Source organism: Dendropsophus ebraccatus, chromosome 10 (genome assembly GCF_027789765.1).
Source record: "Dendropsophus ebraccatus isolate aDenEbr1 chromosome 10, aDenEbr1.pat, whole genome shotgun sequence".
Classification (NCBI taxonomy): Eukaryota; Metazoa; Chordata; class Amphibia; order Anura; family Hylidae; genus Dendropsophus; species Dendropsophus ebraccatus.
The window spans coordinates 46,096,013-46,108,087 of record NC_091463.1 but is presented as its reverse complement, the minus strand read 5'-3'; the positions used below and the strand labels follow the sequence as shown (position 1 = coordinate 46,108,087).

At 45.0% G+C, this 12,075-nt stretch overlaps 1 protein-coding gene across 2 annotated transcripts in view; it reads right to left on the bottom strand.

The window, feature by feature from the left end:
* Positions 1-11,187, bottom strand: part of OGT (O-linked N-acetylglucosamine (GlcNAc) transferase) — a 31,426-nt gene extending 20,239 nt beyond the window's left edge. The window contains exons 1-2 of one of the 2 annotated variants that reach the window (XM_069986191.1): positions 11,075-11,187; positions 852-1,032 (exon numbers count right to left, since the gene is read on the bottom strand). In XM_069986191.1, the coding sequence (XP_069842292.1) occupies positions 852-1,032; positions 11,075-11,111 (218 nt within the window). In that variant the 5' untranslated portion in view covers positions 11,112-11,187. The remainder of the gene's footprint in view (positions 1-851; positions 1,033-11,074) is intronic. The other variant, XM_069986192.1, reaches the window with a different exon arrangement.
* Between the last annotated feature and the right edge of the window lie 888 nt (positions 11,188-12,075).

The following is a 12,075-nucleotide window of genomic DNA, read 5'->3' as shown; positions in this document are numbered from 1 at the left end:
TCTGCCGGCCGCTTAACCCCTTCTGATGCAGGCCGCCTCCCGCTCCGCTCTGTATACATACCTCCTCGCTCCACGGGGTCCCGGCGTCCTGCTCTCCCGCCCGGCCAATCAGTGGCTGCGGCAGGGAAACACACTGATTGGCCGGGCGCGAGAGCAGGACGCCGGGACCCCGTGGAGCGAGGAGGTATGTATACAGAGCGGAGCGGGAGGCGGCCAGCATCAGAAGGGGTTAAGCGGCTGGCAGATTTACATACACGCAGCGGTCGTTCAGACCGCTGCGTGTATGTACTGACAGTGATCTGCCAAATCGGTAGGTGTGAAGGCACCCTAAGAGTGTTTTTTTTATCTGAAATATCCTGGCAGTAGAGGAAATGCTGTGATATTAGGACACTGGCACATAAAATGTTTTCCTGATTAGTTGCAGTCTGAACACTACGACCTGAACGAAAATAATTTTGATATCTATGATATATAAACATTTTTACCTTTTAAACAAATGCCCAGAGAGGTACAATGTTTCAGAACCTGTTTGGTGTTGTTGAGTATGTATCTACTTTACATATTCTTAATCTTTACTTTTAAACATTAATTTTTATGCATTTTTACTAAATATTTCACATTAAAAAGGCGATGATTGTAATTTGCCAGGGGTCTACTAACAGAAAACATAAACTGAGTTCACACAGTGCTTTGGTCAGTATTTTAGCCAAAACAAGGAGTGGAACCAACACAGAAAAATTATATAGTATAAATACTATAATTATGATATAATAAGACCACGGACTGTGCAATTTCAGCGACACAGATTGTATGGTAAACCATGTATACAGAACAAAGAATAAAATACTGACCTGTCTAGTCTGCGACACTGAAAGTGTATGGAAGAGAGAAGTAGTAAAACACCAGTGTTATCAGGCTCTTGTCTCCAAAGCTGCATGCAATGTCTCTCAGCGGCTTCAAAGTCCCCTGCCTGATATTCCCGATGAGCCAACTCCGCTAACCCTTGGAAGGAAAGCATACGTTTCGTTGGTTCTAGAGAATCACCAAACATCCAGGGGGAAAGGAAAAATTAGAGAATGGCAATAAAAAAAAAAAAAAAAAAAAAAAAATATAAAACAATGCCAGAAACTAAAAAGGTGATGCATAGCAAATAAAATGAAGCATGATTCAACTAAAAAAAAGTCATTAGTGCCTTGGAAACTCAGCTCTATCTGATACACTGACCTAATGTCAGAGCAGGAGACCTACTGCGGCAGAATTACACTAAATGTTGTAAATTATTTTCTAACTTTTCAACAGGTTTACAGGCTGTGAACACTTACAATCTGCCTTATACTTTCAGTGCATCTTAAAAACAAAACTACATATATAGGTACACTGAGCAAACACATCTGTGATACTGTATTGTGTTAACAGCTTCCATGAAGGCCTAGGTCTCCTCCATTACAAGCCATGGGCTGTGTGGAATCTGATCCTTAGGAGGCTGATACAACTGGAAATCTGCTACCGATGCCAAACTTTACCAGTTATTTACTGGGGTCTACAAATCTGTAATACTTAATATGCATAAGCCATAAATGTGGTCACTAAAGGCACTAATGAATGAAACTAAATAAAAAGAAAGTGGATGCAGAAGGATAATGCTGGAGGAGAAGGGGGGGGACGACAAATACCTGTTTCAGACATAAAACAAAATACTGACTGTTTTAACGCATGCTTTTTACTGCTGTGCTAAAGTGTTACAGAGGCGTGGCCAGGGCACTAAAGGGCTCTGGTCACATCTCACATGACATTTCAGAGTGGCATTGAAAAGCATTGTTTAGATATTTACAGCCTCAGAAAACCACACTATATCATATAATATAAGTATATACATACACACAAAGACCTGCCAGAGCCTTCAAATGCTGTAAGCTATTAGGTGTCACATGATAAGGCTATGTTCACATGTGTTGGAGCTCCATTCAGGGAGCTCTGTTGCGAGTTCAGTCTTTTTTGCAGTATCTGGCTCCATTCTGTGGTGCAGAATGGAGCCTGTAACAGAGGCTCCAAACACAAGTGTAGATCTCACCCGATACATCCTGTTAGGTGCTGACAGACAAATTCAGAGATTTATCAAAACTAATGGGAGATGTAGCAGACTCATCTCCATTTCCCCTTCCACCACCTATGGCATTCTGTAAATCGCATATAGGGGTAAAGAAAGTATGGTACTTAGAGTTGTAATTTGTTTTTAATATGTTCAGTCTTGTACAAAAAAAAAAAAAAAAGGAGGCATAATTACCTTCCTCAACACCCAAACTGGATGCTGATGCACAGAGGTCTGCTAAGCTTGACGATATAAGGGTAAATTCACAGGGGCGGATCTGCCGCAAGTTTAACGATTGCGATAAATCCGCAGATTAAAACGCTGCGAGACTGTTTGTCCTGTAAGTCAATGGCAAACAACTCCCAGCGTGTTTGTAACGTTTGGTTTTGTCATTGCGGGAAACTCGCAGCGGTTCCGCCCATGAGAATTTACCCTAAAACAGAAGGCTACTAAGACTTCTGTGTTTACTGGCTTACAGCAGGAAGGTGCTGATGAAAATTACAGATTTGGAATCCCCATCTCTCAAGCAGTCTACCCTGTTTTTTCAACTTGGCTATTATTAAATACTGAATACAGCTGGGTTCACACCACACCTTACACCAGAATGTCAGCATACCGGAAAATTACATGAAACTAAAAAGAAAATATAATTGTCGTCTCCCCATCATAGGTTAGACTCGAAGCTCATAGTGTATCTGCAGATGACTAGACGCTAAGTTAGATCCCAAGGTAATAAGTCCAAAGAAAAATGATTTAGGTTCTACTATGGGCTGTTATAGAGTGTTATAGAAAAAGACATTTGCCGTGGTTTATTTGTATCAATGTTGCCACAAATCTTCCAATAAAATATAGATTTTAAATAAGTCAATCCTTTGGCACTAGAGAGACAATCTTCTTTTCCTTGGATGTAAGAAAACAAAATAATTAAATGGGGAAGTATAATGTGGTAAGCCAATTAAGTTTAATGAAGCGGACAAATGGTACAGAGAGATTTATCTGACAGATTTTTGAAGCCAAAGCCAGGAATGGATTTCAAAATAAGAGAAATCTTAGTCTTTGCTTAATGACTAGAGATGAGCGAACCTCGAGCATGCTCGAGTTCATCCAAACCTGAACGTTTGGCATTTGATTAGCTGGGGCTGCTAAAGTTGGATAAAGCTCTAAGGTTGTCTGGGAAACATGGATACAGCCAATGACTATATCCATGTTTTCCACATAGCCTTAGGGCTTTATCCAACTTCAGCAGCCACCGCTAATCAATTGCCCAAAGTTCGGGTTCAGATGAACTCGAGGTTCGCTCATCTCTATTTATAACCTGTTCCCTGTTTATAGTCCATTCCTGGCTTTGGCTTAAAAAAAATCCGTCGGATAAATCTCTGTGTAAACACACCAATACTGCAAGCTACTAGTGACTACAGCCTTTTCCACGTCGATGTCCTGCTTCAGGCAGTGACAGGCTGAGTGGGCCGTCACATTGCTCTTGTCATTATCCAAAGAAGCTGATGTATATAATAATCTGGGAAACGTCTTCACTTTTTCTAAGGAATGTGATAAATGTGCGGCTAATATGTGCTCATATACTAACTACTAAGAAAAGTGGTTGCAGGAATGTTTGTGTGCACAATGATGTAGGTTTTTATGTGGAAAACATTATATGGGCTCTGTCATAACTTTCTAAATCAAAAAGGGATGTGAAATAAAGCAAGTTTGCAATTTACATCAATTTTTTTTTAGTTACTATTAGAGATGAGCAAACCTTGAGTCCATCCGAACCCGATCATTCGGCATTTGATTAGCGGTGGCTACTGAAGTTGGGTAAAGCCCTAAGGCTATGTGGAAATCATGGATATAGTCATTGGCTGTATCCATGTTTTCCAGGCAAACTTAGAGCTTTATCCAACTTCAGCAGCCACCGCTAATCAAATGCCGAACGATCAGGTTCGGATGGACTTGAGCATGCTCGAGGTTCGCTCATCTCTAGTTACTATGCTTTAAAACAAAGCTATACTTGAAATTCAGGTTCAGTCTCCTGAAGGCAGCTTTTTAGTCTTTTTTTTCCCAACAAAAGACCAAACACAGGAGAAGGCAATCGTTTCATTGACAGACACATTGAATGTAAATTGCACAACTGCTTTCACATCCCCTGCAGATTTAGAAAATAACAGTGACACTTTAAGAAGCATGCCATATTCCCGTTGCATAATATCAGGGAAGCCGTAGCATAGATGGCCGCTAATAACAATCACCACCATTATCAGAGGCAGTCTGTTACATGATTGGCCTGCTTCTCCGATATTTTCCTTAAGTGGGAAAATAGCCACAGAGTGATTTCTACAGGTGAGTGTGTTCTACGGGGCATATCAACTACCATTGTACCCTCATGTGATAGCCTCATGTTCTATTTCAAGTTCTCTTCTAGAGTAAATTACTATTTAATGGCAAACATGTCACATGGATTTATGGTTGTAAAACACTCAATTACTTCTCATAAAGTAGCCTCTCTGCCAGTCAATCATTCCCGCAGAGTGCACTGACAGCCATGGTCTTCACCCAGTTGACTAGTTCTCGTATGCCCTACCGCGCCCCCCACCCCCCCACGCCAGACTAAAAAAACGCATAACACTGGAGACACCACTGATATGATAGAAGAGCTGTGTATGAGATCTATTTGATGCCGATTGGTTCCCTTTAAAGGGGTTATCCAGCGCTACAAAAACATGGCCACTTTTCACCCTACTGTTGTCTCCAGTTCAGGTGCAGTTTGCAATTAAGCTCCATTTACTTCAATGGAACGGAGTTTCATAACCCCACCCAAACTGGAGACAACAGTAGGGGGAAGTGGCCATGTTTTTGAAGCGCTGGATAACCCCTTTAATGATTTTAAGGGCCGTATTACACGGACCGATATCCTGGATAATCTGCTAGATTGGCGCTTGCTTACAGGACCTATTACACAGCTCAATTATTGTGCAGCAAGGGCTGCATGGGCCTCATAAGCATTATAAAATAAAGATGTACTTACCTGCCATAGCTCCCTCGGCTTTGTCTGTGGCATTCCCCAGACACTGCAGCTGCAACAAAAACTGGTCTTGCCTCTGTAAGTGACAGGAATCTCTGCCAGCAACAGACTAGAACAGCACCAGTAGGTATAATAGACAACGTAGAGAAAAGTGCACGCCTCACCAGAAAGGATCCAACAATCCAGATTCAATCCAACAAATAGTTCCAGAGACAGCCCTCCAAGTGAAGAAAATCTTGATTCTTTATTCACATCGTACTACGCAACGTTTCGGCTGTTCCTCAGCTAGACGCTTGAGCAACAGCCGAAACATCGCATAGTAGGATCATGTGAATAAAGAATCACGATTTTCTTCACTTGAAGTGCTGTCTCTGGAACTATTTGTTGGAGGGAATCCCAGCCAATCACTGTCTGAAACAAGATGGCACCACAACCAGTGATTGGCTGAGTGGCCTGTCACCTCAGAGACAGGTTCAGAAGTGCCGGAGGCGGCTGCGGCGAAAGCAGGAAATCACAGAAACAAGGCAGGAGTAAACAGAGGGAACATGGACAGGTGTCTTTATTTTCTTCACCCTCATGTCAGACAGCAGCCTCACATTACTACACATGTAGCAGTGCACGGCTGGCGGCTAATTATTTTTAAACATGTTGACAGACAAAACTCATCCAATGATCAGTTCGGCAGCTGATCATCTTCTTTATTACACGAAGGGACCTAAGTGGATGGAAACCCATGACTTCCGCTGATTGTCACACAGCAAAGCAGACACAATGGCCCATACTTACTACAATGAGTACAATGGGCCAATGAGTCTCTGGTAGCAGATACTATGGACTCAAGGCCCAGTAAAAAATGAATGCCAAAAAAGAAAATAATTATCAAGATGGCACCAAAGAATAGAAGAGAATAATTCAGAGGATTCCAACATCCCTCAGCCGGCCTACCCACATCTCACCACATTAGGCACGTCTAGAGTGGGAGACAGGCCCCCATTTAGAGATTACAAGGACTCTGCACAGTATTTAGTTTATCTTACTAAGACCAGTTGAATCCCCTGGAAAATGCAAGGAAACATTTCTCAAACTAACCCATTGGTAAACGTTTCCCTGCTTTATTCTGACAAGATCCCATCCTAATGTGGCCACAACCTCCATGCAGTCTTATTATGAACCATATTTCCCCAGTGTTGGCCTTGCCCCCTGGTTGCACAATATGACTATCCTGTTACCTGTAAGGCTGGGTTTCCACACCTGCATTCAGAACACATTCCTAATGCCATCAAAGCCATCGCTGCCCTATTTCCTCCTCAACAGACGCCTAATACTGCAAGATTATTGGCAACACGACGTAACTGTAGAGTAAGAAATGTGGGTGTGGGTTCACCCACATACAAAAACGCATTCTGAACAAGAATGTGGAACAGCCCAGAGACGACCTGTCACTAATGTGATGATGCTGATGAGCCATCTGGGAGTTGCTGGCACCTTCAGCAGGTCCCTGAACAATGTCTATAGATTTATCTAGGCTTAAAAGAGGATGTACCATCAGGTACATCCTCTTTAATATGACCCACGGGTAGAAAGGCGCGGTCATGGGAAAGCCGATGCCGTGGTCCCCCTGTGGGAGGGAATTCCTTCCCCTCTATGACACGGCTCCATTAGAATCAATGGAGCCGCGTAATAGAGGGGCGAGGTTTTACTCCCACAGGGCAAACGGCGTAAAAACGAAAAAAAAAAAAACAAATAAAAGAAATGCGTTTTTTTTTTCAATTTCACAACATTTTTTTCTGGTTTCGCAGTACACTTTATGTAAAAATTTAGCCTGTCATTGCAAAGTACAATTAGTGGCGCAAATAATAAGGGCTCATGCAGGTCTCTAGGTGGAAAAATGCAAGTGCTATGGCCTTTTAAGCACAAGGAGGAAAAAACGAAAACGCAAATATTGAAATTGGCCGGGTCCTCTAAGGGTTAAGCCCCTATTCCACTGGCCGAATGAGAGGTGCAAACGAGTGCTGTCTGCGCTCATTTGCTCCTCGATCCCCGCTTGCTGCCACCGCTATTACATACAGTGGCAGCGAGCAAGTAAATGCGGTAGGGGCCGCCCAGGTGATCGCTCGATCGTCCGTGCAGCCCATAGAGGATAGTGGCGGTCTGCTGCCGCCGCTCCTATTCCATGGAGGGATGGCAGCAGATCGCTGCTGTATCAGTCGTTTGTTTTTCAACATATTTAAAAGACAAACGACTTCAACAATCAGCTGACATGAACAATGTCGGCTGATCGTTGCCTTTTATTCCACGGGACGATTATCGGCCGATAATCGTTCCGTGGAATAGGGCCTTTAGGCCCCATCCATAGATCAGTTCTGGCATACTCCCTGATAAATATGTATGGGGGACCAGCGGAGCATACATGTCATGGCAATGACTATTCATCCTGGAAGGCATAGGACATTATACACGTTATCATCTGACAACTGAAGTGTATGGCCACCTCTATGCTAGTGCCAACAGCTACAAAATCACAGAGGCATATGTTGCATCAGTCCAGTGACAGGACCTGGGAACACTACCATCATATATAATACATAGCAGAAGCCGCACATTAGCAGCACCAAACCTTAGTTATCAATGTCACTGTCTTTATTTCCATTTAGATGGATCCACTCACCAATAAACAGCCTTTTATGCTAGGGGATCTGTGTCAGGGGTTGAAGCAGCCATAAAACCACTACAGAAGGCAGAGTGAGTTTCTTTACAATGCATTGCCTGTCATTGTACATCCTAGTACACATGAGCCTGCACTGCTATAGGAAGCTGACACATGGGCACCCTGGCATATATGTGGCAGAGAAAGCTCAGACACACCAATACACAGCTCTTAACCCCCAGACTGCATAGGGAGGCAATAGTAGGGACAATCCACATTATAAGGTGATGGCCCTAATAAAAAGAGCTACCTGATTCCATGTACCAAATCTGTGCAATGTACATACAGGGCAGCACTGCTCACATGTACACTACAGTGCAGATGCACCACCAGCCCCTATGCAATCTATTCTACAGAAATATAATGGCTGATATCACCCTTCGGGGAGGTCTTCCAGAGACCTATTTGTCTATATGTGTGACCCAGTAAACATATACACCATAAAGGACTGCACCCTATACACAGCAGTGAGCTGCGCCCAGTATACAATATGATGTAACGTGTTATACATGTATTTCCAGTAGCTATATACAATGTAGCATGCTGTACCTATCTACATTGTAATAAGGCTGTGCCTGTATGCAATACACTGTAATGTAACGTTGCAGTGCCTCCAGACACAGCACGTTGCAGTGCGTCCAGACACAGCACGTTGCAGAGCGTACAGGCACAGCACATTGCAGTGCAGTGCGTACAGGCACAGCACATTGCAGTGCAGTGCGTACAGGCACAGCACATTGCAGTGCAGTGCGTACAGGCACAGCACATTGCAGCGTATACAGGCACAGCACACTACAGTATATTGTGTACAGGCACAGCACATTGCAGCGTATACAGGCACAGCACACTACAGTATATTGTGTATGCAGCTTATTGCAGTATATTGTGCACGGGCACAGCACACCGCAGTATATTGTGCACGGGCACAGCACACCGCAGTATATTGAGCACGGGCACAGCACACCGCAGTATATTGTGCACGGGCACAGCACACCGCAGTATATTGTGCACGGGCACAGCACACCGCAGTATATTGTGCACGGGCACAGCACACCGCAGTATATTGTGCACGGGCACAGCACACCGCAGTATATTGTGCACGGGCACAGCACACCGCAGTATATTGTGCACGGGCACAGCACACCGCAGTATATTGTGCACGGGCACAGCACACCGCAGTATATTGTGCACGGGCACAGCACACCGCAGTATATTGTGCACGGGCACAGCACACCGCAGTATATTGTGCACGGGCACAGCACACCGCAGTATATTGTGCACGGGCACAGCACACCGCAGTATATTGTGCACGGGCACAGCACACCACAGTATATTGTGCACGGGCACAGCACACCACAGTATATTGTGCACGGGCACAGCACACCACAGTATATTGTGCACGGGCACAGCACACCACAGTATATTGTGCACGGGCACAGCACACCACAGTATATTGTGCACGGGCACAGCACACCACAGTATATTGTGCACGGGCACAGCACACTACAGTATATTGTGCACGGGCACAGCACACTACAGTATATTGTGCACGGGCACAGCACACTACAGTATATTGTGCACGGGCACAGCACACTACAGTATATTGTGCACGGGCACAGCACACTACAGTATATTGTGCACGGGCACAGCACACTACAGTATATTGTGCACGGGCACAGCACACTACAGTATATTGTGCACGGGCACAGCACACTACAGTATATTGTGCACGGGCACAGCACACTACAGTATATTGTGCACGGGCACAGCACACTACAGTATATTGTGCACGGGCACAGCACACTACAGTATATTGTGCACGGGCACAGCACACTACAGTATATTGTGCACGGGCACAGCACACTACAGTATATTGTGCACGGGCACAGCACACTACAGTATATTGTGCACGGGCACAGCACACTACAGTATATTGTGCACGGGCACAGCACACTACAGTATATTGTGCACGGGCACAGCACACTACAGTATATTGTGCACGGGCACAGCACACTACAGTATATTGTGCACGGGCACAGCACACTACAGTATATTGTGCACGGGCACAGCACACTACAGTATATTGTGCACGGGCACAGCACACTACAGTATATTGTGCACGGGCACAGCACACTACAGTATATTGTGTACGGGCACAGCACACTACAGTATATTGCGTATACAGGCACAGCACACTACAGTATATTGCGTACAGGCACAGGACACTACAGTATATTGTGTACAGGCACAGCACACTACAGTATATTGTGTACAGGCACAGCACACTACAGTATATTGTGTACAGGCACAGCACACTACAGTATATTGTGTACAGGCACAGCACACTACAGTATATTGTGTACAGGCACAGCACACTACAGTATATTGTGTACAGGCACAGCACACTACAGTATATTGCGTATACAGGCACAGCACACTACAGTATATTGCGTATACAGGCACAGCACACTACAGTATATTGCGTATACAGGCACAGCACACTACAGTATATTGCGTATACAGGCACAGCACACTACAGTATATTGCGTATACAGGCACAGCACACTACAGTATATTGTGTACAGGCACAGCACACTACAGTATATTGTGTACAGGCACAGCACACTACAGTATATTGTGTACAGGCACAGCACACTACAGTATATTGTGTACAGGCACAGCACACTACAGTATATTGTGTACAGGCACAGCACACTACAGTATATTGTGTACAGGCACAGCACACTACAGTATATTGTGTACAGGCACAGCACACTACAGTATATTGCGTACAGGCACAGCACACTACAGTATATTGCGTACAGGCACAGCACACTACAGTATATTGTGTACAGGCACAGCACACTACAGTATATTGTGTACAGGCACAGCACACTACAGTATATTGTGTACAGGCACAGCACATTTCAGTGTATCCTGGCACAGCACAACCCGAGCCCGCATACACCGTATAGAGGAGCCGGATGAATAGTAATGGCCGCACACATGAGGTCATTCTTTCCTAGAATCGTACATTAACCCCTCGTTGCCCGCACGTTATGTATCGGGAGTTATTCGCGTCGTGCGATGCAGCGGGGAGACCTGTCGGCCATATCCAATTTCTCTTCCTCGGCGTGACCCCCGCCGCTTTGTTACCCGGGCACCCCGCCCAGACAGCCCTGTACCCGCTGCTCACAGCCTCGGCTGCTACTCAATAACACTGCATGGGATAAAAGAGCAACCTAATGCCACATCCTACCTGTACTATCAGCAACGTTGCCCACTGATGCTGCCATGTCGACGGAGAGAGTCCGAGCACAAACCCGCTCCGGCCTCACTCAACACGGTGAAATGGCGCCTAGCCGTAATGCCGGACCTACTTCCAGGAAAAATAATCCGCTATGTCCTTGCGCGTTCGCCTCAGTGATTCTGATAGGAAAGACTTAATAAAACACTTGTTTGAAAACGAATACCTCAAATGTGTATACACCGAAACTCTGTGAATATGAATTTAGCGAATATTAATCATTATGTATATATCTATTGAGAAAACGCAAAGTATCCTTCCACCCAGTGCAATGCGACAAACAGAACAGGGTGAGCATGCGTCTGTAGGCCCCACGGAGTGGCAGCACAGATCCCGGGCGGCCATTTTAATTGAGGGAACCTGGCCTTACGTGGAATTATAAAATATAAATGGCGAGTGATGTGACGTAATAGTGGATGATAGTGACATATAGAATACCCAGGATCAGCTGCATTATTGTAATTATTATAGCGGTCTCTATAGTGAAGTAACTGCTGAATGTAAGGCAATCTGTGCTAGAACATTCTGGGCGGCTGCAACAAGTATCACTATTCTTGTAAGGGGCAGATTGCGCATCCAAAGCCATGACGACAGTGTGAACAGCGCCTACGTTCTAGGCTGTTTAGGTGCATTAAATGATTGAGTGGCCAAAAGCAGGTGGATCTGATGGGCCAGTTGACGCGCCAGTGCTCCCAAGGCTCTGTGTACACAGAGCAAAAGCGGTGGAATTGTCCGTGGTGGAATGCCGCCAGCCTCCATATCATAATGGAAGGCTCTCGCGCCACATCTCTCGGCGCTGAAGAATGAACATGTTAATGCTTCAGCGCGCACAGAGGAGCTGTGGACTATACCAGCAGATCAATCACAGCAGGCACAGAGGCCTAGCAGTTGGTTGACACTCCACGATTACATCACACGATTACATCACAAGGCATGCCTATTGGGCCATTGTG